Source organism: Gymnogyps californianus, chromosome 25, assembly GCF_018139145.2.
Source record: "Gymnogyps californianus isolate 813 chromosome 25, ASM1813914v2, whole genome shotgun sequence".
In the NCBI taxonomy this organism is placed as follows: domain Eukaryota; kingdom Metazoa; phylum Chordata; class Aves; order Accipitriformes; family Cathartidae; genus Gymnogyps; species Gymnogyps californianus.
The window spans coordinates 2,907,140-2,933,765 of record NC_059495.1 but is presented as its reverse complement, the minus strand read 5'-3'; the positions used below and the strand labels follow the sequence as shown (position 1 = coordinate 2,933,765).

The following is a 26,626-nucleotide window of genomic DNA, read 5'->3' as shown; positions in this document are numbered from 1 at the left end:
GGGTTAAAGCCGCATTCCGGACATGCTTTTGCAGCCAGCAGCTACTTAACCAGATGCTACTTAACCAAGGATGACTTTGCTGCTTCCCCCGCAGGAGAGGAAAGCTGGTCATTACTGGAGAGAGCAGAGATGCCTCCACCCTTGGTGAATGGCAAAGCAATTGCCTTTGTTGCAATGTGTGTGAAATCTCCACTAATACCAAGCACATCCATGGGTCCACTTGCAGTTGGGCATGCTCTTCAAAGCAGGCACCCCAGGGAGGGCTGGATCCGCACACCACACTGCCAAGCTCTCCCAAAATGTCGAGACAGGCAAGTGGTTTGCAAAGTCTTTAAGTGCCAGTTGGGCTAGTAAAAATTACAGAGGAAAGCAAAGTGGGCAGGGATCTTAAAGGGATGTTGTGATTAGTACCTAGACAGTGGGATACCCATGCTCCAAATGCACTCAGGACCCAGGGGATACCCGGTCATCTGGTCTTCAGCAGAGAGGAATTAGAGAGGGGATATATCGGGTCACTCATAGAGGGGCTTGGCAGTTGTGAGGGTTTCCCACTTGCAGGAGGGAGAGGAAGGACAATACAGAGAGCGGTCAGGAGCATTTGTTTGTTTAACCACCCTTGGCAACACTGGCTTTTGGCTCCACTCAAAATACACAATATAACCGAGGCCCTCCCAGCACCCGTTTGCTCAGACCAGATGCAGGGAGATGCAGCAGCAAGCGGAGCAGCCCCGTGTGGGAGGCGAGCTCCCCCGCCTCACTGGGGCCCTGCGGACCCAGCCTGTGCAGTGGGGGATTTCCAGGGGAATGAGGCTGAAGCCCTGCGCGGCGGCAGTGTCAGGACTGCAGCCGTGGCTTGGCACTCGCATGTGTGGTGGCTAATTGCGTAAATGAGAGTTACATCAACAAACACCCTGGCGGGAGAGGCCGTGACGGCTTTTAAAATTCCTTCTGACTTATATCAGGGCATAGAGGCAGAAAAGCAGCTCTGCCTTCATTTTGATGTTTAACCTTTGTTTGGCTGGCTGCATCTCCAGCTCCCGAGGTGACACAAAATCAGAAGCACCTTCTCTTGCTAGCAAGAGAGGTCCTGAGCTCTTTCTGTAGCTGGAGTCATCTCTGGGAGGCAGGGATGGGGAGGGCTGCTGGATCAGCTCTGCTCTTGCTATGCTTTTGTCACCAAGTGAAGCCCAGACACTCCTCCTGCTCAGAAAACCCTGCCAGCCACCTTTGCTAACCAAATTGCTCCTCTTCCCCATGCTGAGGTCTAACTCCTCCTCTTTCTCCCACCATATGTCACCAGCTGACCAGCACTTGTAACAGAGCTGGTTCTGGATACTGCAGGGGTTAAGTGGTGCTGCGAACCGCAAACTGACCATCGAACATTGATTTGTGTTTGCACAGGGACAGATTCTCCTCACTGTGAATTGCTTTCACAAGTGTTTCTTGCAGCCTGATTACCTCCACCTGCAGTTAGGCAAGGACCTGAGCTGGAGCAAGGTCTGAGCAGGGCTTAGGTGGGAGGAGACTGAGATGTTGTGTTCCCCTTCTCCTCTCCACTTCAGGCCAGGGCAAAAGGAAGGGGCATGAAGATTTCAGACCCAGCTCTGATGGATGAAGGAAATGCTGCTGCTGAGGGGGCAGGATGGCACTTCAACCTTACACACTAACGGTCCAGTGCCACTGGCTCAGCTTTCCAAGCAGTGTCTTTCCCTTCTTAATTCCTTTTATCCTCTGGATGCTTAGCTGTCCCTGCAAGGGATTAACTTAATAACACAGTGAAGGGAACCGCCCCCAGAGAAACCTACCCCACCTCTCCTCCCTCAGACTTAAGATCCCTTTAAAATCTCCAGTGACTTGCAAGCCCTGCTGGTTATCCTACCCTTTGGCCCATCACTCTATCAGCTTGTGTCTTTGGCTCTCCTGAGAACAGCATTTCATTAACCCTTTGCAAACACAAGGCGTCATGAGGCTCTGAACCAGCTTGTGCCTGGGGGTGTGTATGCTATTGGAGCGTGTCTTAAATTAGCCAATCCTGCTCTTGTCTTTAAAACCAAACTGGAGATGTATTTGTTCTGCCAAGCTTTTCAACTCAGTTTAATTTAGCTCTGTGAACTTGCCGTGTCTCAGGCTCCCTGGAATGTGTCAGGTGGGGTGTATTATAAATACACATCATCTGATCTCATTGTCTTGCTCAAAGGTTCAGCAGGCAGAAAGAGTCCAGCAAGTGCTAACTCCTTCCACTGAATCAGGGTGACAATCCAGGTCACAAACAGGCTTACTTTGAGCTGGCACTGTACCGGGACAGGCTGCTTTAGACATGCAGGCTGTATATGCCTGTGAACAGGGATGCAATTGAGCACCAAGGTAACATTAACTCTAGCAAGGCTGGCAGCTAGAAGAGCCTCAAAGCTGCCAGCATAAAGAAAGGACAAGAATCACGATTCCTGCCCATTGATTTGCAATGTGTCTGTGAGCAAGGCAGCACATTGCTGAGTGCCTTGGCTAGCCAGCCATGAAATAGATGGGGATTTGTTTTGTGTGGGGAGGTGACAAATGGAAAGGGAACCCTACTTTGCAATTGGTTACAGATGCAGGCAGATCTTTCACCAAATGGCTTATCAGAGGTGTTGTATGTTGTTATGCTGGTTTTCTGTGAAGAACTGAGGGATCAGGTTGAAGTCAGGAGAAGGCAAAGACAGGAGAAGAGTGTGCAGCTCTCTGAGCAAACTAGCTTCACTCAGAGCTGCAGTAAACTGGGCCCAGAGACTGACTCAGCTTCCAGATTTACCTGGGAGATGCAGGTTAGTGCATCAGCAATTGGATGGGGCTCAGGCTCTCCCTGGGGCAGCTGAATACATGGCAGACAGTCAGGATAGAAAGAAGAGAGTACTGGTGTGATACCCAGCCCTCTCATCCAAATGAAGTCTTCCTGCCTACCAGCACCTCTGTCCCACCCAACAGCTGTATGTGCAATTCATGCAGGACTCCATTTCACAGATCTGCTCCTCCCCACCTGCTCAGGCTGGAAGTCACTGTGCATATACTGCAGCAAGTGCAGAATTATCTGGCTGATCCTAGCTTTACATAAAAAGTCAATCCCAGACAGGCACAGACCCTTGGTGGGGATGTAACATATCCTGCTTTTAAGTCTTGATCCCAAGAACAGCCAGGCTTCTTCATGATGCAAATGTCCCAGCCACACAAGTAGCTTTAAGGGAAGAGACCTTACTTCCAAAAGTGTGACAGACGCTGTCTCTTCTTTCCTTTCCTTTTGCAAATTCCTCCACATCACTGCCCCCATACCAAGAGCAAGTGAGTCATTTCCTCTGCTCTGGCATACCCTTCTCTGGAAGCTTTCCAGTTTATCCGTCTTTGCCTCACTTCAAGTTCCCTTTGGGAACATCTCTCTTGCTCTCCTGCAAGCTGGTTCTCCAAAGCCTTCATTGTTCCTCTATTATTATTTACTATTGCGCTCTGCAGCTGCACTATTTCACCCCGTGGGCACGACGTGTGTGGACAGCTCCGTCCGTTTGTCTCTGTGCTTTGAAACGCTACCATGGCTGTTTGCAGTAAATCTGAGCCACGGCTCTGTCCATACAAACGGCGTCATCAGCCCTGCGGCTGTTTGGACAAGGGTTTCTTCATAGCCAGTGCTATGAAATTATGCGTCAGTTGTGCACTGTGATTGCGCCTGATGCATCTCTCCGGGATGGACATTCTTGTCTAGTGGACATTCTTCACTTGTTTGGGAGATGTGAACAACTGACAGCATTGGACTGCTGGATGTGGTTTAACTGAGCATTGGGACTGGTGAATTACAGTATCAGCATCTCACAAAATGTCTCAATTGATGTGGTTTGTAGAAAGATCTTCGTCTGTTACTGGTTACTTTTGGAAACCCAGACACACACACCATCAGGTGACTGGGAAGGATGCTTTATGGATAGATAACCACTTTTCTTCCTTTCCTGTGTCTGCTTCCATCTCCAGAAGAGCCGTGGGAGACCAAAGGAATGAACAACACTGCTCTGAAAGAGGGTGGGGTGTCCTTCTTTTCTCCTCAATTGTAATATTGTGAATTAATTCTGTTTCCAGCAGGAACGAGGAGTTCCCAGCAGCCCTTAGACATCCAGATAAGGCCGAGCTGTTTGTTCAGCCCCTTTGGATTCTCTGGTACCTGCCTCACTGCCAACTGCTTCACACAAACTTTTTGGAGAGTCTTAAATTATTCGAGTGTGACACAGAGCAAGGGGTTTTGCATTCTTAATTGGCAAAGCCTTTTCCCACTCCAGTCTGGAGACCCCTGAGCTGTCCTGCCAATTTATTCTGATCCCGATTCACAAGCCTTGCAAACATCTTCCCAGGGCTGCCCAAAAGCCCTGTCAATGTAACTGAATCCTCATCTGCCAGTTCTTATCATCTTCTCCTGAGGCTTTCCCGGTGTCCTCATGTTTGACTTACAACACCCCTTCTTGCAGCCACCCTGCCCTCCAGAAAAGCCCTGTTGGTGCCTCTGACTTTACCTCTTAAAGAGGCAGTGCACCCAGAGGAGGGAAGGAAATAGGCTGGGTTGCAGGTGAGCCCTCCAAACTGTACTAGCCACAGCTCTTTCCAGGAAGGGGAGACTGAGGAAATAAACAGCTGGGGAGACAGATGAAAGAAAATTTTAAAAAGAAAAAAAAAAAGGGAAAAAGAAAGGGGGAAGAGCCAGCAGAAAAGAAGGTCTCTCTCTACATCCTCCCATTTTCTTCTCCTCCCCTCTGCACTTTCTTGCTCTCTCGGGACCTTCATGTCTCATTTATCTTCCTTGCCTCCTGGTGTTTTCTCTTATTGCCAGCAATTATCCCTGTCACCTTTCACAGCTTCCTAGCCGGACTCCTGCAAAGATGTGACCAACGCTTTTGCAGGATGCGTCAGCCTGTCCTCAGGAAAGAGACCTGCACATGTAGGGGCAGGGCTTGTTGTCATAGGATTGTGTCATTGTTTGGTACTTGCCATTCTGTGGAAGCACTGCATCGCCACACAGCCCATCTTAGGCAGCTGGGATGGGTACCAAAGCTGGGATGTTCATACCATAGTCTTGAGAGCGTGGCAAGAAGGAAGTACTCTGATAGACACCCCAAAACATCTGCATTTCTCCTTGTGCTCCTTCGTTCTTTCCCTTCCCTCATCCCCTTACTGTCTTTACCCAGTGCCCTGTATTTATCTTTCTCTCTTCTGCAAACTGATGGCTGCATTTTCCCCTCTTTAAATTTTCCTGGCCCCTTTCTGCTATTACACAGCCCTGTTCAAGTTCCTGGAGAGTCATTTTAGCTTCATTTATTTATTTCCTTTTCCCTCTTTCTCCTTCCGCCCGCTTCCCCCACACACATATACACACTTACTGATTTACAGCAGTAGCAGGAGGCTGATGTTCTCTGCTCACTACCTGCCATCCAGAGAGCCATTAGGGGCCAATTCATCACAGAAATGCCCCAGCCACAGTGACTGGAAGATTCTTTACAGTCGCTGTCCCTGCCACAATCTCTAATGCTGTCCGGGGGTTTGGATTGCAACGTGTCAGCTGTCTGCCTGAGCACGGCTGTAAGTGAGATGTCTCAAGGCAGAAATATTATTTACAAGATAATATGGCTTATGGAGAAGGGAAGAGAAAGAAAAGTGACTGCCACTGCCGAGGACAGTGGGGAGCAGAACCTCACATTCTGATGACTACAGCATCCTGCCACTCAAAGACACAGAACTCTGAGCTCTTAATTAAGGAACAGGGGAAGGTGGGGTGTGGGATGCTGACCGATGGAGGCTCTGGGGTGTCCTTGCAAGGCAAGAGAAAACCAGGCTTGCATGGAAAGGTGCGGGGGATCAGTGTCAAGACAATTCCCAGGGCAGATTCTTCATTGGTAGCAATGTCTCAGCATCATGCTGGGAGTTCAAGTGTTTTGTACTGTTACAGTAAACATGCCAGTTCTCTGCTGTGCAATTTGTTGGTATTGACCAGAGAGGGGATTTCCCTGGGAAATGTTTATACACCTCGGTTCACTCCTGGATGACAGCAGCAAATCTGAAAGGTGAAGAAGACTGGCTGTGAGGTGAGATCTAGGAATAGGCTGTTGGCAACAATTCAGCAGAGTCAGTTCTGCAATTGCACCTGGTACGTGGGATTTCAGGGAGCCCAGCCTTCGAGCTAAGCAACTGCTGAATCCATGGATGTGAGGTGGGAGTAAGTGGCAGATTTTCACCCTGAAAAGTCCTGTATAAGTAGTCCTATGTGGTTTGGGAATGTGTGCAGACATTTTATAACCATGCACACATGTTAAGTGGGTATAATTTTGAGGCCTTGGGGATGGGTAGTTTAGTGGAGATACTGGCTACCACTATGATACCCAAAGCCATAATTATTGCAGAATAAGGTCCATATAGTCCCGTGTCTAGTCTCTAAGAGCAGCCAGTAGCCAGGACATTAAGAAAAGTACAAAAATTAGGTGTGACAGACAAGTTCTACAAAGCACCTTGTTCCCTCATCCCTGTCTCGCTCCCCTCCCCTGAATTTCTTTTCCTTCTCCTCCTCCTCCTTCTTCATCCATTCCAATTATCTCCTTCTTTCATCACTGCCGGAGCTGTAAGTACAAAGTACCAATTAGCTAGTTTTCAAGTTTAATTAGGTTGGAAGGTAGAGTAAATTAAATCCTTTTATCGTACTTTTCAAAGCGCTTTCCCATCAGGCCCATGGGATAGGTTTCCTTTGAATGAGGTCCATGTTAGTCACAGAGGAGCTGGCCCAGGTCACAGAGCTCTCCAGCCATGGGGCAAACAGGAGATGAAATGCAAGATACAATATATCTCCCCCTTGCCCCTAAATCCTACACTCAGGACATGTTTTTTGTAAGGTTTAGGGGTGCATGTACCTCTGCTCCACCTCAATAAATTGAGCATTGGTCCTTAGCTCTTCTAAGATCTACATTAATAGCAAAGCTCTCCTTTCAACAGCGCCAGGAATTCAGTGAAGATACTGTGACAAAGCTCTGCAGAAGGCTTTCAAGACAGTTAAATAATGTCAAGTAGCAGGTCCACATGAGTTCCTCTGCACCACATGGAGTGACTGCTTGGAAGCACCTTTATTCCCTAAACCCTTCTTTCTTCGAGGACAGAACAAAGGCAGAAAAATGGATCCAGGAATAATCACCTGATTTAAGGGGAAATTGCAGAATAGATTAAGGAAGTGGTTAGCTCTTGGAGACACAGTGGGCTGCAATTGTAGCCACAGATTTCTGTTCCTCTTGAGCTCTGACTACTACATTTCAGGATGACCTGTGTCCCTCCATGAAGCTGCCTGCACATGGCTACCTGAAACAGTTTCAGAGTGCGTTGGCATCTTTGCTCCTGGAGTCCCTTGTTCTACAGGCCTTTCGCCTTACCACTTGTGTTGTCTGATGCTCTAACCCTCTCTCCTGTGCTTCCCTGTGTGTTGCAGATAAGCCACTACCTCAGGGTGCCCCAGGAGGCATTATTGGGATCGTGGGAGGCGTCATCGCAGCAGCTCTTATCATCGGTGTGGCTGTCACTGTAATTATTGTCTACAGACGGCAACAAAAGAACCGCACCGAAACGGACAATGACCTGTAAGTAGCCCCATGCTCATAGAAGTACGGCACACTGATGGTACAGGTGCTATTGGATGGGGCAGCAGACAGAGAGGACCGCTAGCTCTTCTGCTACCTGCACACAAGAAAAGCTTGGCAGCAAACCATTTTTCCTGATGTTTCTTCCTGTCTGCCACCCTCCGGCTCATTCCTCTGACTCTCTTCCCTTCCTTGGGGCCCCCTGGTGCTTTCCATCCTGCTCTCTCCTATTTTTGAACTCTTATCGCAAGCCTTAAGTGGAAACTGAAGCATAACGATGTTCACCCAGATGCTGCTTTTGCTGTAGCATATCCTTGGACATGGCGCAGCTGCTCAGAGCCACTCTCACCTCCAGCGGTAGGAGAGGATCCTATTCTTCCTTTTTCAGAGAAATGGCTTCAGGGTCCTGAATTAGACTGAATCACATTCTGTCATCAGAGAGGGGTCTCTGGTAGACCCTGAGCACCTCTGAATGTATCCCAAGGAGACCAGAAAGAATTCACATCCACTCAGCATTCCAGTTTTGTACATATGGTGCCAGCCTGAAGACATGACCTCTGGCAATACGAGAGTAGGGAGAGGGGACACCCCAGGGACTTCTCTTTGACAGGTACTTGCTTTGCTCTGCCCTACACTGTGCAGCACAGATCCCAGGCAGGGAATTTGGTGGAGTTCAGCCCATGCAGCATGAACAGAGCCCTCTTCAAAAATGTTTACCCTGGCCCCTTCCTGAAAAGCTCTATCTTGTCACTGCCTTTTCACAAAAGCACTCCTCTGCTTCCTTCCCACGTCACAGGGGAGGCACGGAAAGCCCAAAGGCTAGAAGTTGCTTTTATCTTCCACAACCGCCCCTCGCCCCCCCCCCTCGCCCCTTGGTTGTTACATCTTGGCCACATTTTGTGCTCCATTTAATCCCATTTGAGAGAGGGCATTGGAGGATAGCAGGAGAGGGAGGGAAGAGAACGAGGGAAAGCAGGAGAAGAGATAGAAAGGCACACAAACAAAAAAATAGCACCACAAGGTGAAATTGCATCAACAGCATCGGCCCTATGATAGAAATGCATTCAGACAACCCACTTCCTACAATGGCCCTCCACGCAGGCACAGGGAAGAGCCACTTTAGCTGAGAATAGAAACGCAATGGTGCCCTGGTCTGCAGAGATGCTGCCTCTATTGTGGAGTCCACTCCAAAGCCTCCAAAAGTTAATAGGTTTTCTTCAGAGCCATAAAGTCAATGTTTTGCAGAGCCTCGGGGACCCATTTTACTCTCCCCTCCCCTGTACACTCTGGTCCCACACTGGAATCCATTGGGTTGCCAAGGAAAGTCGCCCATCTCTATCAGAAGATCTGGCAAAGTTTGTATAGAGGGAAGGGAGGGGGAGCCAGTTAATTAGTGGATCAGAGTTTTAATAAGTTTTGTAAAAGGATTAGACACATCTGTGCATATGAACAGAATGTGCAGAGACAGTCTCTAGGCTGGGATTATAATGGCTGCCAATCCTTATGCTCTGGGGCAAAAACTGATCCCCTGACTGGGGGTCAGGGATAAATGTCCCTGCATGGCATAGCATGTCTATGAGGAAGATTCAAATTCCTACTGGGAAGCCTGTGGCAGGGGCTACCGTTCCAGATAAGCTCCCGAATTGGGGCTGATATTACCTTGTTGATTTGCAGTGACCACTGCCAGACACTTTCTGGTACCCTACAGCCATAAAATAAGCCACCTCCCATGGGATGATTTGGAGCCATTCCAAAACAGTGCCGGGAGACAGGTATCCTAGCTGCACCCTCAGGATCTGCAATCCAACATGGGCATTTGCTTGGAATTAGGAACAGAATGCTAGGAGGGAGTTTATTTCTATTAACAATTCTAATTGGGGTGAGAAAGAGGGCACGGGGGGAGTTACTGAGAATAATCTATATGATTATATTGGCAGTTTGGTGACAAAAACAATCAAATCTTTGGCGCACGCAGGATCCGGCTTGTTACAGCACATCAAATCAAGCAGACCCCTTTCTCTTGCTCTCTAATCAGCAACTACTTCTTTATCTGCAGAATTGACTTGCCTCCATCCCACAAACCTGCCCCTCCACCAAAGAGGAAACAGGAGATGAAAAGCCACCTGACTGCAGAAGACATCCAGGTATGCCTCCCCAGCCCAGCTGCAAGTTCCTTCCTCTGGCAAGGAAAACTGATTCCAAGCAGTGTCTGCAGTGCCTAAATTTAGGAAAACCGGGTTTGTAAGAGCAAAGAAGTCCATGGCCTAAGTTTGAGGGGCAGAAAATAAGGACTTGTCTGCCCAGAATTCCCCAAGATTGGCACTAATTGAAAGCTATAGTTTGGATCCTACTTACTCCCTTTTGTGGGGATTGAATTCTGAATGAGATGGTGTTCAGATGGGCTCTAAGGTGTGAGGAATTGTGAGCATCCCCACCATTTTGAATGTCATGAGTGGTAGTGAGGGGTGTGAGAATGAAAGAAAGAGAACAGGAGGCAAATAATATGGTAGGAGCAAGGGAGAAGATAAGACGCACTGCCCTTCATGGTGTTATCTTGTGGTGGTGTCAGCTGAAGCAGATGTTGCCCCAAGCTGTGACGAAGGATCGTACTTGCTCTTCTCATCCCTCTTCTCTCTCTTCTATTACAGGTTGTTCGCTTAGACAACATGAAACACGAGGAGGAAATCCAGAAACTCCCTTTGCAGACTCCATACTATGACATGGCAGCGACCGAGCCCTCTCCCTACACTGACAAACCGGTAAGGAGATCAGGGTGCTAATAGTGCTGCCTGACCTCATCCTCACCCCCAGCCTCACCGCCTTTCACGTAGGTTCTCTCACCCTATGAAATAAAAGACCCTCACCATCCAGTGGGAGTGAGCAAGCAGCCTTCACAGTCCAGGAGCATCCTCTCCTGGAGGAAGGCAACCTCCACGCTCTGATCTCAGCCCACCTCTCAAATACCACTGACCCTAATTCAGCACTTGCCCCTTTTGCCCTTCGTTTCCATAGGTCCTAGAGCTGTGCCTTTATGGGTCATTCTTCAGTAAAACACCCTGCTTATTCCAAATCTTTATCAGAGGACTGTCACAACCTGAGGTAGTCTCATCTTTACCTACATGTGACAGCTAAGCCTACAAGCCAGCCACCCCAGTCACTCTTCACCTCCTGCAGTTGAGCCCCTGTTAGAGTTTGCAGCTGAACAAAGCAGCTCTCAAAGAGCACTGTGCACTACAGTGAGAGCTTCACAAAGCAATTATCTGCAGGGCAGAGCGTGCTGGTGTTTGACTCTCAATTGACAACAAGGTCTTTAAACTCCCTTTTTTTGTGTGGATTTGTTCAGCCTCAGATAGGGAGATGCTAACATGAGGCAGCAGCAGCAGAGAGATTAAGGGTCAGAGAGAGATGTTAACAGCCATGCGGGAAAGGCTGGTTTTCAAGGACTGAGGCTGAAGGAGGAAATTCACAGGGCAAAGGCATAGGAAACAGAGAACAGGTAGGATTATAGTCCTCCCTTGACAAGAAAACAGAAAACCTTCCTCCTCCCAGGCCTTGGAAAATATCCTTTCCCTCCCTCATCCTGTGGCACAGGGCTGCTCCCCCCACCCTCCATGGGAGACACAGGATCTCCGTGTAAATTCTGCAGGTCTCTCTCAAACCTCTTCCTCCACGAGGGGTGGTTCAGAGCACTACACACCAAGCCTGGTGCTTCTAGATCTCGGCAGTGTGAACCCATTTGTTTGAGAAAGCAGTATAAATATCAGCCCATACTAGAGTAATATTTTATGAACATAACTAATTATAACCCTCTCTCCAGTTCATCCTGGTATGACCCTTTAATGCGTATTCCTGTGCAGATAATAGAGGGACAGGGCCCAGTGACCTTTAGCTAGCAGAAGTCTACAGTGAGACAGATGCCGAGGGCATTGGAAGTAAAAAGACACAGTTCTTTGCTGAGCTGTGTTGGTGTGATCCTATTTACTTCATCCTAGCTGAATGTGGCTGATGTCCCTAAAGAAAAACTTCCCTTTGGAGCCCTCCCTCAGTCCTGGGGCTTGTCTCCAGCTCTTTCTAACCCTTGCTGAGTGGTAGGTGAATTTTAAACGAAACACAGGATGCTAGAGCCAGATGGGCTGCTCTGTGGAGGGCATCTGAGAGCCGAATTTCAGGCAAGCAGGAGGATGGAGGAGATCATTTTGGGAAATAACGAGCAGTCTGTTAATTAAGTGGCAGAGTTAGTGATGTGAGATGGGGCCTGATGGGTAGCTGCTCTGTAACTATGGGAACTGAGTTTACTGCTCTCAATCCTGGTCTGAGAAGACGCATTTCTATGTCCCATGCCTGGCACTCGCTGCTCCTTACCCATGGTTTTAGCCAAGAGGTGATGGGCTGTGGAGCCCTCATTTCATCTGGCCATGAAGAAACTCCCTTTGCAGTAGGGATGCGGTGTCTGGGTGACTCAACCACTGCTGCCACAGCTCTGCCTGCTCTTGGCACAAGTCTAGGACAGCTGTGAATTGGACCTGTCCTCTGGTCAGCTTGGCTGGCAGTCCCTGTAAATGGTATCAGGCTCCCCCATCATGCACACACGACAGGCTTTGGCTTTTTGCCCCAGGAACGAGATGAGGCTTGTTCCCATTTCTTGCTAAATCGCTTTATCCTTTGGGCAGGCAGCAGGCTATTCAAGTTTGTGATTGGCAAGGGGAAGGAGGGTATCACTTTGCTGCCAAGGAGTGCTGGTTTTGCTGGATTCTTCCCAGATAACATAGGCAGTATGTGCTGCTGCCACAGCCAGGGCCAGGTGTGCATCACGTTGCCCAGCCACGCTTTGCAAAGGAACCAGCTCTTGCCCTCCTTCCCGCAGGACCACTCACAGCCATCACTTTTTTCACCCCTAAAGCATTGCAGAGGCCTCCTGTTCATGTCGCACACATGCGCTTCCCTGGAGAGGGGATGTTGAGGATAGCTGGGATATAGGGATATTCCTGCACAGGGGATGCTGAGGGTGCTGGGTCTGGCTGGGATAGCACTCACATGGAAACCTCCAGGGAATCGCAGCAGGGATAGTGATGGTTACCAAAACCAGCACACTCAGCTCAGGCCCAGTAACCACGCTCCAACAGCATGCTAAGGGACTGACCAAGGCAAGCTAGACCTGCACAGTCCTTTGCCTAAGAGATGGGTCAGTTGGAGGATGAGGAGGGAAGCATATTCCCTTCAGCTTCACTGGGTCTCTGCCAACCTCACTTTGATACAGCCCCCCTCCCACTGTGTTCAGATGCAGATGTAGGCAGCTTCTTTTAGAGGGGAAGGCACAAAAGAAAGGCAGGATATTCTTGTCCTGCTTGTACTTCATCTGGAGATTTGACTTGGGAGTGTAGTGAAGAAGATGAGAGTTGAAGGGAACGGATTCTGCAGGAAAATGGGGCGGGTGCATTCAGCTTTAAATGAATAGTGCAAAACCTCGTAATTTGGGATAAACTAGATTCATCACAAGGCAGCATGAAAGCCACTGCCTGGGGTTGACAATTTCACAGCACTAGAAAGGGAGTCAGAAAGCGATTAGAGATGGCAAAGAGCGAGGGAGGGGGAAATGGGAGAGGTGCCAGGAGAAAATAAAAGAGGCAGGTGGAGGAGGAATCCACAAAGAGGGTGTGCAGGTATGTATGTGTGGACATGTGCAGATGCGTGCTGGCAGGGGACCAGGTGAAGGGGAGAGGCTGGGGCATGTCTGCAGGGACAAGATACCTGCAGAAGGGAGCAGGGATGGGCCCTGTGTCAGAGGCTACGAATGAATATGTATGTTTATGTGTTGCAAACTGTGGGAAAGATAACATGAAGCCGACAGCACAGAGATATGCAAGGACAGTGTAATGGACAGTTAAGGGTACAGAAGTGGGCATAAGGGTGATGGGGTTGCCCGCAGCATTTGTCTCTGAGCTCTTGTGAGGTAAAAGCTTTGGTTTATGTGACGATATCTACGCAGCAGTGAATGGGATGGAAAGGTGAGCATGTGTTTCAGATAACACTTACAAAGACTATGCATGTCTGAGAGTGCCAGTACCCATGCATGTCAGTGCGCAGGGTAACGTGTGTGGGTAAAAGCAGAGGTGTGCTCTGTGTGCACATGGCAGTGCCTATGTGTCATGTAGATGCTCTGTGTGTGTGTGTGTGTGAGAGGGAGCATGAGCGAGAGAGGTGGAGGTACAAATGCATGTAGGAGCTGAAGTATGATTAGTGTACATGTCAGCAATACCCATTTGCACAGGTAGAAGGGAAAGTTTCATTGCTGCAGACAGCAAAATAATTCCTTTCAGTTTACAGGGCAATTACCAGGGTGCCGATGCTGATGATTTACAGAGAGCGCTTGCATGTGCCAGTGCTAGACCTTGTATACAAGTCACATTATTGATATTGTAATAAATTTTGCTCCAAACAAGCAGCAGGGAGTAGAAGCAAGCCCAAGAGTGGCAGAAAGTAGAGGAACTACATGGAGAAAACACCTCCAGTGGGAAGGAAGCACTATTTTGGAGAGGAGTGAGGCAAAGTAGACAGGATAGGAATGAGGAGGTAAAGACTTAGCCTGCCTTTCTCTGGGACTAGAGGAGGTACCGAGATACAAAGTTTGAGACTGGAGCTGGCATTACTAATTTTCTTAAATGTCCATAGACACTCAGTCTGGGTCCAGACACGAAGCAGAGAGGCCATAGGATACACGGCTTTCACGCCAACAACTTGCCACTGCCATCTGGTCACCTCCCCAAGGGCAGGGCAGAAGGCGACCTCAAGCCTCCTGGTCCTCTAGCGTCCAGCTTTGCTGAGCACCACAGGGGAACTGGACACTGGAAATGCTGCTGCAGCCATGTTCCCCATTCCCCTCATCCCTGCGGCTGAGAGGCACCATCAGGGAGCCAAACCCTGCCACAGAACAGTGCAGCAGTCAGAGATAATCACTCACTGAATAACCCCTTCCAGCAACAGGCACTAAAACAGCTCATTACAGGGCTATAAACTTCTGAAATGGCTCTGCCACAGCTGGTAGGTGGCTGAGGACACTTCCAAACAAAGAGAAGAGAAACATTTTCAAATTAAACACCTTTTGCATAATTGCCATGTGATGCAGCCATTTTGGAAAGGGGATAGAGAAATTGGAAAGCTATTTCATTAGGAAGAGACAACTTTCTCCTCTCAGAGAGGCTTAGCAGATGCTTGGCTAATGCTGGCACAGAAACCAGGCCCAAAAGTGAGTATTAAAGAAACTCGACAGGGCAAGTAGCCAGGGTACCCCCTCATACCTTGGCTACTGACACCAGGGCTCCTCTTGGTGACTCATTTTCCCCACTGAGCAGTGAGGTTTCCAGGCCATCCTGCCTTCCAGGGTTCTCTGACCATTATTATTTGCAAAGCACGGAAGATGTCTGGGTAAGAATGATCAGACAAATTGGATAATATTCCATTCATGCAGTTCTTGCTGATAAGCCCACTTAGTAAGGGAATACCCATAAATATTTTCATGCCAAAGAAGGATGCTTTTAGCATCTTTTAGACATTATTACAATGACAAAATCGTGCTGCACAGTTAATCTGCAGTAGCATACTGTGCAGTCAAGCCTCGTGTTAAAATGTAGTACTTAAGAACTCTGCAGCCCCCACACTAGGGCAGAACAACGGTATTGGCTGAGCAGTGTCATTTCCCAGTGGCAACATGTCTGCTGCAAACCTGCCGCTGGAGCTATGGCTTTGAAGCCATTCCCTCCAGGTATCTCCTTCCCGACACCCAAAATTCAAGGCTTCCCCATGATTTTCACTCATGCCCCCAACTCTGCATTTGCCTCCAGTGTGCTGCAATGAACCCCAAATTCTTGGGTCAAAACTGACAGCTCAGGTATCCGATAAGGTTTGAATTCACTGAACTACCCCTGGCTAAGGAAAATGCTGATCCCAGAGGGGTTGACAGGAAGATCAGAGCAGCAAGATGCTGCTGGGAGCAGCCTTAGTAAAAGGGGCAGATGGGGCAGTTGCTGGGAGTGCTGCCAACCTGGGCTGAGTCACTCAGCTCAGTGGTGGATTTGGGGAGCAGTGCCATTGGGACCTTTGCTTTGATTTGGGATTTTACCTGATTGATTGTTCGTTACCTCCCTACCTCCCTCTTTTTAACTGTTTTTTCTTCCTCCCCCCTCTCACCCTTTTCTTCTTTCTCCCTCCACCCTTCACACACTCCCTCTCCTGTCTCATTCACTTGCTCCCCACCTTCTGCACGGTTCCTGTGTTCCCACTCCCCCACCTCCCCACTTCAACCCCAATTCCTCCCTCCTGTGTCCCCACCGCCTTGCTGCTCTCTTCTCTCCAGAACTCTGGCAACAAGGACTGTGATGTCCACTATGCAGAGCTGGACACTTCCGCTCTGGCCTCGTCACCCAGTCCTCGGACCTCCATCCATGCTGGCGGAGACCTAGTCGAGTATGCAACCATCCAGCCCAACTTACGCTAGCGCATGTCACTCTAGGCCCTTTCCCCTCAGATTCTGGCCTCAAGGTACATGATCACACTCTGCCTTCCTCACTGCACCCCTCTGAAGTCAGTGCTCCCCCCTTGCGTCTCCTCCCCTTCCTGTGGAGTGGCCCCTATGCATCCAATCTGTCCCCCTCCCCACTCCCTCCACCTCCTGCACGCTGCCCATGATGGCTGCTCTCTTTGCTACCCTTATTTCTGGGGGTGCTGACAGGAATGCCTCTGCCTTGTCTTGCCTTCTGCGCATGCTTTTTGCAGTGTTTTCCTTTGCTTTCTACAGTGAGGTGAGACATGTGGGAGGTGGGAAAGGGTTAACGGCTTTGTTTCAGAACAAGGGTCTGCCCCTTCTGCAGTCAGTGTGGCTGGACACAGGGAGAAATGAGGTGGGTTTGAAGGGTACACCTCTTGGTGTGGGATTTGGTTTGGGGAATTTTTGTAAGGCTCAGCAGCATGAAGCAGAGCAGCAATACTAGGATGTGCAGCAGCTGAAACCAAAAACCTCATGGAGATGTTAAGAGGGCCTTTCCAAGCTAGTCAGTACAAGAAGGGGAGGGAAAGAAAAGGGCACTGACTGAAAGAAAAAAAAAAGAAAAGTTTGTGTGCATGGAAGCAACTATAGATAAGATGGAGCATATGTGCATGTGTGAAAGAACAAGGTGGGAGAGTATGTGAGAGAATATGGGAACACATAAAGGTTCCTGCATCTGAAAGAGTCAGTGAATAAGAGACAGTCAGAGAGGGACCGTGTATGCGAAAATAAAAGAGCTTGCGTTGCGTGAGGTTGGTGCAGACAGCATGTTTGGATGTTTGAGAAAGGGAGAAAGATTATTTTCTTTGGTGCTCTCCTTCTCAAAATTAGAGACCAGACCTGACTGTTTCCCTGTTCTCATGTTTTTCTGACCACTTTAAGTGTCACCAAGCTGCTTCAATCTCAGGGCCTGTGGCAGGGACTGATTAGGACTCAGCTTGCATTTAAACCTACAAGTGGTTGTTCTGGACCATCTCTAGCTACCAGTGACCCTTTGAAACAGAATGGTGTTTGCAGTGGAAAGAGGTGTCTTCAGCTCTTCTTACATTCCTTTACCATATAATCATACCCTTTTCTCATGTATTGAAGCCACCAGGTCCCTATCTGAAAGGGAGGCAACTCTCCTTTCCCACTCCATGGGAGATTTGCTGGGAAATGCCAAGAGTTGTCAGCCAAGGAAATGCTATTGGCAGCCCCCTCCTTGCCTGTGATTCTACCTTGCTCCTGTGTATTCCCCGAGTTGTGGTGACTGCAGCTTCTGCCTTGCTCCTTCCCCTTTATTTTGCTGCCTTTTAAATGGGAGGAAGGGGCTGTGGGTTTAATGGGGCTACAGCCCCCCAGGGGTACTCAATGAAGAGGTGCAGAGAAGGGTGGGGAGACAAGGAAGAAAGCAAAGGGAGAGGTGAGGTGCTTTGCAGCTCACTGAATCCCTCCTAGGTCACCCAGGGTAGATCAGAGGAGGCACACAGAGAAGCAGTAGCTTGGGGATGAAGAAGGGTGGTTTGGAGAAGAAGATAAAGGGCAAGGGAATTGGATCCTTGGGAAGGAGGGGAATAGCTCCGTGCAGGAGGATAAGCAGGAGAAAAATGGCATTTTTAAAAAGTCCCACTGGATAGTCCTGTTGATTAGTGCCTCCTTGCAGACTAGGAACATCTGTGCTAACAGGTGGTTGAAGGTGGAGTGGAAACACCTGGGTGGAAGGTGTGCAATGGGTTAGTTCAGTCTGCCTTTATCCCTGTGGTCCCTGGTTTTCCTGTGTTGGAAGCAGCCCTGTAGTTCCCTTGCTGTAGCAAAAGCCTTTCTAGGTAAGTGTCTGCAGCAGGCCTGGCCTGGACCAGAACGGTAACCTCTCTCTCTTGCGGTGTCTCACTCACCCCTGCTCCCAGAATGAGGATCAAGGTCTTCGTAGACGTAACAAGCGAGAGTGGACAGTAAGTTTTGGATTGGTTTGGTTTTTCTTTTCTCCGTTTGGTTGTGGGGTCTGTTTGTTGCTGGAGAGACGTGCTGATCAGCTCCCAGGCACCTGCCTGCCTGTCACCAACAGGCAGCAGCACTGCCAGCCTCTTGCACACAGAGAGAGGATGAAAATGCTAGCCCAGGGGAAGATGTGGTTGAAAGCAGCCACCCTCCCTTACGTCTTCACCTCCAATTCCCAAGAGTTTCTTGGGCTGCACTGGAGGACCGCTCCCACTGTTACAAACAAGGCAAGCGCTCCCTAATCCATCTTGGGAGGTCTTGCCTTGTCCTCCCTGGGGTGGGGGAATTTATTGTCAGCAAAAGGACAGTAATCCTCCAAATCCAAATTTGGAAATCCTCCCAGTTTCTCTGAAGTAAAAATAAAGCCAGTCATATGGTGCTTTGAAGGTGTAATCTCACTGCCACGAAATCTCCCTGCTAAGACACACCACAGATCAGGGTGATTTTTTTTTTAATGCTTTTAAAAATTATTTCCTCCCCCTTCACCTCCCCACACTCCTGCTCTCAGTTTTGTTTGGGAATTTCTTGTCCCTGTTACAGCAAGAATAGCTCAAAACCATGAGACTTGCACCAAGGTCCCAGCAAATTAGTGACCAGCATTCAGATTCCCAGCTCTGCTTTCTGAATGTCGCTATAAAACTATTAAACCTGCACCAGTTACAGATTTGGTGCAGACTGAGCTGGAGATATTGGAGAACCATCAAATGTAGCAGCCTTGACTCAGTTCCCAGCTGCCACATTTTCTTTCTATCAACACCAAGGTTGCCTGTATACCCCCCCAGGTCAATAGCCCCATTTCTGATTTTCAGGAGAAATAAAGCAAAGAACTAAGGTGGCTCCTTATTAGTTTCCTATTTGTAAATGAGGATAACAGCTCTGCTCTGACTCAAAGGGTAGAGAGGACTCGGGAGAGAAACAGCAAGGAGGGAAATGTTTAAGATTATTGATGGTCTAAGATGGTATAGAAATGCAGAACAGGTACGTACTATAGACAGCAAGAGAAAGAGTTAAAATCATGCTGTAAGAAGGAATGCAACTTTATGAGCAAGTTTTCTGCATAAGCAATACTTGCATGTGTCTGTGGGTGCATCCCTCATCATAGGTGCCTTGCCCTATATTTTGGGAATTTCAGCCTTCCTTTTTTTATATTTTCCTTTTTTATATTTTGGGGAATTTCAGTTCAACCTTTTCCTTTTCCGAACCCAGGCATGAGCCCCTCTGTCCCACTTGCCCGCAGTTTTGTTCTCACAAAAGTCCACCGCTCCTAAGAGCAAGCTCAGGGACACTGGTTCCTGCTCATCCCTGGTATGTTAATGTTTGTTCTTTACTCAGGACAGTGATTATTCCAGGAGCTCCCTCATAGATAAGGTGTCAAACAGAGAGCAGGAGCATGCCAGGAGATACCTAAAGTTGCAGCCATAATTGGAAGATGAAAAGCAGCTTGAAAATGCTGAGTAGGGAGTTTAGAAACAGAGAGGAGAGGATGTGAGGCTCCCAACACCATGATGAAATGCTTCTTATTTTTGGTTCCCGTTATATTTTCTATCTTCCAACACCTACATCCTCTCCACTGACTGGTCCACGGTATGACAACAGTCTTCTATTGCTGTCACTCAACAAAACTCATTCTTTCTGTCCATCAGCCTGTGCTGCATCCCAAAATTCAAAACCAACTGATGGAGAGGGTCAGGGTAGTGGCAGCCCAAAGTTGGAATAGTTTTGAACAGCAGGGACTTTTCCCAGCCAGGGAGCAGGCTAACACATCCGATAAGTGCATGAATGTGCACTGTGTTTGCCTTGAGTTTGGCCAAGCAGGGAAAACCAGCCTACTTCTGTTTGTGAGCCATGCTGCAAGACTAAAGACAAGTTTAAACTGTATGAGAGGTTATTAATTGGCTCTTGGGCTTTTGAGCAACAGCAGAAACCACAGTCCTCTGTAGCGGTATCTGTCCAACTCTCATATGTAGTAGTGTCTTCAGATTTTCCAGAGACTATAGCAGAGAAATCCTCAGGATCCTGAGAAGGAGTTTTTCACTTTTAGACCAGTTAAGAGCTCATTGTTTCAGGATTATTAAAAGTCCAGGATATGGTCAGATCGGAGGGAAAGCTGTCTGCAGCACACCTAGTTTTACCAAAGAGATGATCTGCAAATAGAAGAAAAGCTGGAGACAGGTGTATAGGGGATGGAGAAGGGTTGAGAGTAAGTCATGGCACAAATGAAAGCTCTGTAATTCAATCAAATAAAGACTGTTTAAAGGTAATCTGCCAGGCTGTCTGAAACAGACAGATTGTTGACATCCCCTTTAATCAAGCTCTAGAAAATAAGACTGAGAGGGGAGGATGTAACCCAGATAATGAAGAATTGTATGGAGTCACGCTGGAAACAAAGGCAAATGGGAGAAGTCAGGTGGGGGAAGGTGGCAGAATCGTGTGCCACTTCAATTTAATTAGTTCATTATCCCTAATTTAATTTCAAACTTTGTTAAAGATAAATTAGATTTGGGAAAAGTCACAGTGGGACTGGGGAAGGAAGTCAAAGGGCACCGGCTGCTAAATATGTTAAAAAACATCAGGCTGATTTTGTTCTCTTCCCTTTTGCTACTTAGAAATGAGATCAGGGAACAAAGCCAGAGCAATGTGACTCCTGGCTTCACATGCTGAAGAAAGGTGAAAGGGGACAGGGAAGTCTCTTTCTTTGACCCCGATGCTGGCATTCTCTAGCTGCCCTGCTCTGGCCCCACTCCCACCTGTGAAAAGTGAGCACAAAACACTGGCCAGAAAAAAAAACTTGTTCATACTAACCTGGCCAAATAGAAATGCTGACAAAATTGCACCTATTTTCTCTAGCCCTACTTCATGGGTGCTTGTTTCATGCCCACATTAACTGATAGATAAACAGAAAGAAATATGCTTTGCTGACCCAGTATACTGTCAATAGGTGGCCCATAAAACGGTATCTCATGACCCCTTCTGCTTCTTACAGTGTTAGATGCTAAACCCCAGCTCAATTTACATAAGATGTCTACTTAGGTTAACTGAGAATCTCTTTCCTATTAGACCTTTCTGTCTATTAGACCTTTTGAGTGCACATATTAGTATGAAGTCCTATGCTTTTCTGTTGCATGCTCAAAAAGCATAGAAACCTATCCTCCCATTTAATTGATAATAGATTGCTAGCCTTGCTAAGAGACCCCCTTGCCTGCCATGTCTTACTAAATTTCAATCATTGAGACAACTTGCCTGTCAGGTTAGCTTTATCCAGAAAGTTGAGTTATCAGTTAGTGACTTATCTCTATAAAGCAGGAAGAGAGCATGGCTAATACTTTTTCCCCCTTGCAGGTATGGGAAGGAGTTCTGTTGTGTTTGAGATTTCTTGAGAGTAGATTATACAGGGAGAGGACCTTTACACATCCTGTGCTGGCTAACACTCTCCCTAGCTGTTAGCCCTTCTTTATCTCTTTTTATCATCTGGTGTAATCAGAAGAATAGCAAACAGTTGTTCTTTGTTCCCTGCTCCCCTTATGGTATGGATCCCTGTTTATGCTATAGAATTTGTATGAATATAACTGTCTCCAGGTTGAAGTATGTGTTGCCACAGCCTGCCTGGTTTTCCAGCCACAGGGTTGTGTGTGGTACAGTGTAAATCTGAGCCTTGAATTCTATAGAGGCCTAAACTTTCTGTGTAAGTATAGCTCCCACCTGGGAATGGGAGAGCTGTGAGTCAGGGCTGCCTAAAGCAGCTAGGAAGAGATTGTAGGGGTTAAGGTAGAGTTAGTGAAGCTTCCTCATGTCCCCGGGCTTGGGTTCCTCCAGTTAAACAGTTATAATGCTGCACAGCACCCCTCCACCTTTTCACTTTGCACTTAAAAGCCTGAAGCGGACAAAAACCTCATGAGGTAGCTGTGGGAATGGCCCACCCAAATTTCAGATACCAATGCAGCAATTCTAAATAGAAGGGGCCTAGAGCCTATCATTCTTGCCTATCTGGCCAGGTCCAGATCACTGACTTTTAAAAGCTTAAGCAGTGGGATATACTGTTTTGCTAAGGAAAGGGAAATGAAAATCAGATTGACCTTAGCATTGCTGCTCTTTTGCTGGTGCTCAGACAAACTTTCCATCCTCTGGCAGCCTTCATTGCTCTTAGTGAGGCTGTTCCTGAAATTGCCTTAAGACTGTGCAGCCCTCCAACTTGCTTGTTGCCTCTTCTAGCAGTCTGAACCATCAATAAATTATTGTCGACACTTTGGTTTCTATATGATTTTTTTAAGCGTCCTGTTGAAATATTTATCCAGAAACTGGCAGCAGATGAGCAGAGTAGATTGTTCTGTTCCTTCAGGCGTTTTCTCCTGAGGGTCAAATCCTTGTCCTTTCCACTAAACCGACTGTTTCTGGTATTTTGAAAGAGAACAAGGAAGGACTCAAGGGCAAGTTACTTGCTTCAGCCAGCCCCAGTTCAAACCACAGGCATAAAAGATGATTACCAGTGCATTTGCTCTCTCTTAGAGAAGAGATTAGCCCTTGGTAAGAGCCCATGAACGTGGGTTGATTTTAAAGACCAAAAGCACGGTCCTCACTAGATATCCCTCCTGCTTGGGTCATCTTGCAGGGCTTCAAACCGGAGGAAAGGGTCTGCGAGCAGGGAGGAATCCCTCCCATCTGCTGCCACCCTCTGGGGAGCCGGAGCCCTGGGCTGGGGGAAAGCTCCGCACGCCTCGGAGCTTACGCAGGCGGGCACAGCAGGGGAGCAGGGGGTCTCTGTCTTCCTGTTGCTGCTGTTTGCATGGAGCTTTGTGGGAGAAAAAGGGTCCCTGCGATTTTTGCACTCGAACAAGCAGTGCTTCTTCAGTATTGCTTGCCACACCTCTGCAAAATTATCTCAATAGAAATCAAAGCACTTCGGACTCTGAGGGGTTTTCATTTCATTCAGCACTTAAAGAGGAAGAATCAGATTTTGCAAAGCATCCATAAGAATACACTCCATCAGAAGGAAGATCGTGGGACCACAGAGCAGTCTCGATCTTGCGAGTGCTTTACATTCTCTGTAGTTGATTTGACTTACAAAACTTGCCCCAAGGCTTTCAATGGAACTGCTCACACAGGTAAAGCTTAGCACATGCACTCCTATCTACTAGGTAAACATTAGACACAATAACCTATTTTGCCTCCAAAGTCTCTGGTCAGACACATGTGCCCTTTAAATAAAAGAACATGAGCCTGGATTAGATTAATGGTGCATACAAGCACTGCTTTTTCAAAACTCAGGTGTGGAAGAGTTAGGAAGATTGAAAATAAACTGTCCTTTCTTGGCCAACTGCTTATTTTATCCAGAGAGGTAGAGCACCTACAGACAAGGGGCAAACCATGCAAAATCTATACATATTCATCAGCAATATGGATATTTTGGGAAATGAGACAAAAATTTTGAAATGTGAGGATTTATCACCTGGGTTTCTATTTTTCTGAAGCAGTAAGCAGAACTATTTAATTTTCCATCCTACTTGGTATATGTGTATCTCAGCAAGGAACTGAAAACTTGTATGTTTTATGGCCAATGATCCCAGAGTTTTCACCCATTGACTTTTGTCTCTACTTACAGAACTTTGGAAAGTGTCACTCAGAGATATCGAATGCGAGTGATTACCTGACCCGCTGTTACTCACATGAAGATCGATATCTGGAGAAGATCCCTCATGTCTATACCCCCTTGTCAGATCTCCCACAAGATCTTTATCCTCGTCATTCTGACATCTCCTCCTGCTGCCCACCTCCCGGTTCCCGGGCTCCTTACATCTGTCCTAAGGAACAGTATGTTTAAAGTGTCAACACAGCAAAATGAAGAAGCTAATGTTTTTCACTTCTCCTGACCCTGTCGCTCAACAACCAAGGCCTTTTAGATCCCCTCTGCCATTGCTTATTTTATTTATTGATTTTTAAATTTTGGTGCAATTGTAATCGACATGATTAGGTTAAGTATCTGCCTGGCTTGCTAATGCTCAAGGGAACACTCTGCCTTTGCCCACGTCTCATTCAGTACTTGCATCTTTCTTTTCTCATCCTGGCCCTCCTGTATCAAGCTGGCTATGTGTGTGCATGTGTATGTGGGTGACAGCTGCCCTGTGTTGGATGGGATGTGCCCAACCTGATTAAATGTCCATAGGTTCCCTTGTGTCAATCTCTACACTGTTTGCACCAGAGTAGCCGGGTGTGGATTCTTCACAGCCCTTGTTCCAGCTTGTGTGAAGCTTTACAGTGCAGCCAGTGCTCAAATCTGAGACTGTAGCATTTTTTTTTTCCTCCTTTGGAGAAATTTGTTTCCCCCTTGGCAGTAGGGATAGGAAATCCCTGTTGTGAAGAGCTAAACAGCCAAGATTGCTGAACCAAATAATAAGATGCTTATAATGAAAGATGCTCAAAACCAACTCAAGAATAGAGAAAAGGGTTTGGTTTAGGGGTTTTGTTTCTGTCCTTTTTCCCTCCTGCTCCCAGTCCCAGTCTCTTGGATTGACTCTTTTAAACCCAGATGGCATGGGGACATATTTTGAAGCCAACACATTTGGAGAAAGCATCCTTTAAATAACCGTCTTATAACCTGAAACCCAAAGGGGAAAAAAAATTAGAAAGGAAAACATACTCTCTAATTTTCCTTTTCAAAGCCTAACGTGACCCCCCACTAGCTTTTCCCCCTCTCTTCCTTGCATCTGTTGATTGGAATTTTAAAATGAACTCAGGCAGAATATAAAGAATAAATAATTATTTCAGGTAATCTTCTTGCTCTTAATGAAGGATAAAAGCCAACAGAGGAATCTGGTCTTTTAACTTTTTAAAAAGCATCTTAGTTTTGGGACTACAAATTTTTTGATATTGGAATGTGTGTGGGTGTGTAAATCCAAACGTATATATTCCTGTGACCACAAAGTGTTTTAGAGAAGAGAATTTATCTCCACATCACATTTGTTTTCACTTGCATTAGAAGAAAAATAAATATAGATATACACTTAAATGTATATAAAAGCAAAGAAGAGGAAGAGGAGAAAAAGGAATGAACATCCTGTATAAGAGCTTGGTTTCAAGGATAACTCTCATCTGTTTCACCCAGGTATGGCATAGAAAAGATGACGGCTGGGACAGTTCTGAACAAGGGGATATGCCTTCTTGGCGAATCGGCATTTACTTTCCTTTGTCTCAGGTTGGGTATTTGGCATTCTGCAGACATTGCACACTTAACATCACTCTGGAAACCATGAGGATGTTTGAGCAAAGTGCAAGTGGGAGGGAGAGATGGGGACCATACCATTATCCTGCTGCCCAGACACCAAACAACATTTCAGTGTGACTTGTACAAATGAGAAGTGAAACTACCATCAAGATGAAAGCCTCCCCGTAAGAGGAGGTATGAATACCGTGTTGGATGCTACCAGCCCAGCTCCTGCCATGCCACACAGACTGAGGCACCATTTTATTTTTCTATATCTGAATCTAAACAGCTATAGTTGTTCTATGCACTTTCTGTGTTCCCATCACCTAGAGTAGCCTCAAGACTCACCCTGCTTGTCCCTCTTCCTCCACAGAGAAGCACATCTGTGTTCACACTACCTCGTGGATTCCCTGCAGGCTAATAAATAGATCTGTATATAAGAGAGAAGTTTATACTTCAGTTAGTTAGGCAATATAGCACTGTGTGAGGATGACGCCACACGCATGGATCCCCTGGGCCCTTGCACGGCATACAACACACCCTTGGAGAAACGACTCTTCCCACGCCTCTTCCCCTGCTTCCGCAGTGCCGGTTGCCACTTCGTGCTATGTGGAGACAGCATGGTAGCTGGTCACAAGGACGAGATTTCGTCTCTATGGTGGGAAATCGCTGCACAATGCAGGGAGGTGGTTTCCTGCTGGGAGGTGGTTTCCCACTAGATTGACAGGTTGTTATATCAGCTATGTGACCTGGCTCTGCTTGGCTGGGTGAGGTGTGGATGAAAGGGCACCGATGCATTTCTTGGCCAAGCTGAAATGGCCAGTACCTCTAACAGACATGGCAGCTTTCATATGTGCTAGTGCATGGAGTGCTCTCATTCCCAGAGGATCAGGGGACTATACAGACATAGCCTTAGAGCATTAAACACAACTTTTCCAATACCATCCTTTTGGTCTTGACTGATGGAACCCTTTTTGGAGTCATTTGGATTCACATTTCCTCTGCCAGTCTCCAGAGAATTCAGCCAGTCATTTTCTTACACCAACGGACTCAAGTGCTATGTGTCTTGATTCAGATAATCTATTTCTCTCTCTTGTTTTCTTCTCAACATACCTTGGGGTACTTTCTGGTTACCACAGAGCTGGAAATTGGGCATGCTCTGAACTGAAGCCACAGCCAACACATTCACCCCAGCAAGAGAACCATGCTTTGGAGTCTGCCAAATCTGCCTTTGGTCACTCTGTTTGGAAAGGTGGTCAGGTGCTGTAAAACCCAGGGGTCTCTGACATCCTGGAATCA

At 47.4% G+C, this 26,626-nt stretch overlaps 1 protein-coding gene across 1 annotated transcript in view; it reads left to right on the top strand.

The window, feature by feature from the left end:
- The window catches only part of NECTIN1 (nectin cell adhesion molecule 1), a 104,558-nt gene extending 79,815 nt beyond the window's left edge, over positions 1–24,743 (top strand). Inside the window, exons 6-10 of the mRNA XM_050910968.1 lie at positions 7,469–7,616; positions 9,673–9,760; positions 10,265–10,375; positions 18,042–18,086; positions 23,729–24,743. Of these exons, the coding sequence (XP_050766925.1) occupies positions 7,469–7,616; positions 9,673–9,760; positions 10,265–10,375; positions 18,042–18,086; positions 23,729–23,947 (611 nt within the window). The 3' untranslated portion in view covers positions 23,948–24,743. The remainder of the gene's footprint in view (positions 1–7,468; positions 7,617–9,672; positions 9,761–10,264; positions 10,376–18,041; positions 18,087–23,728) is intronic.
- The last annotated feature ends 1,883 nt before the right edge of the window (positions 24,744–26,626 follow it).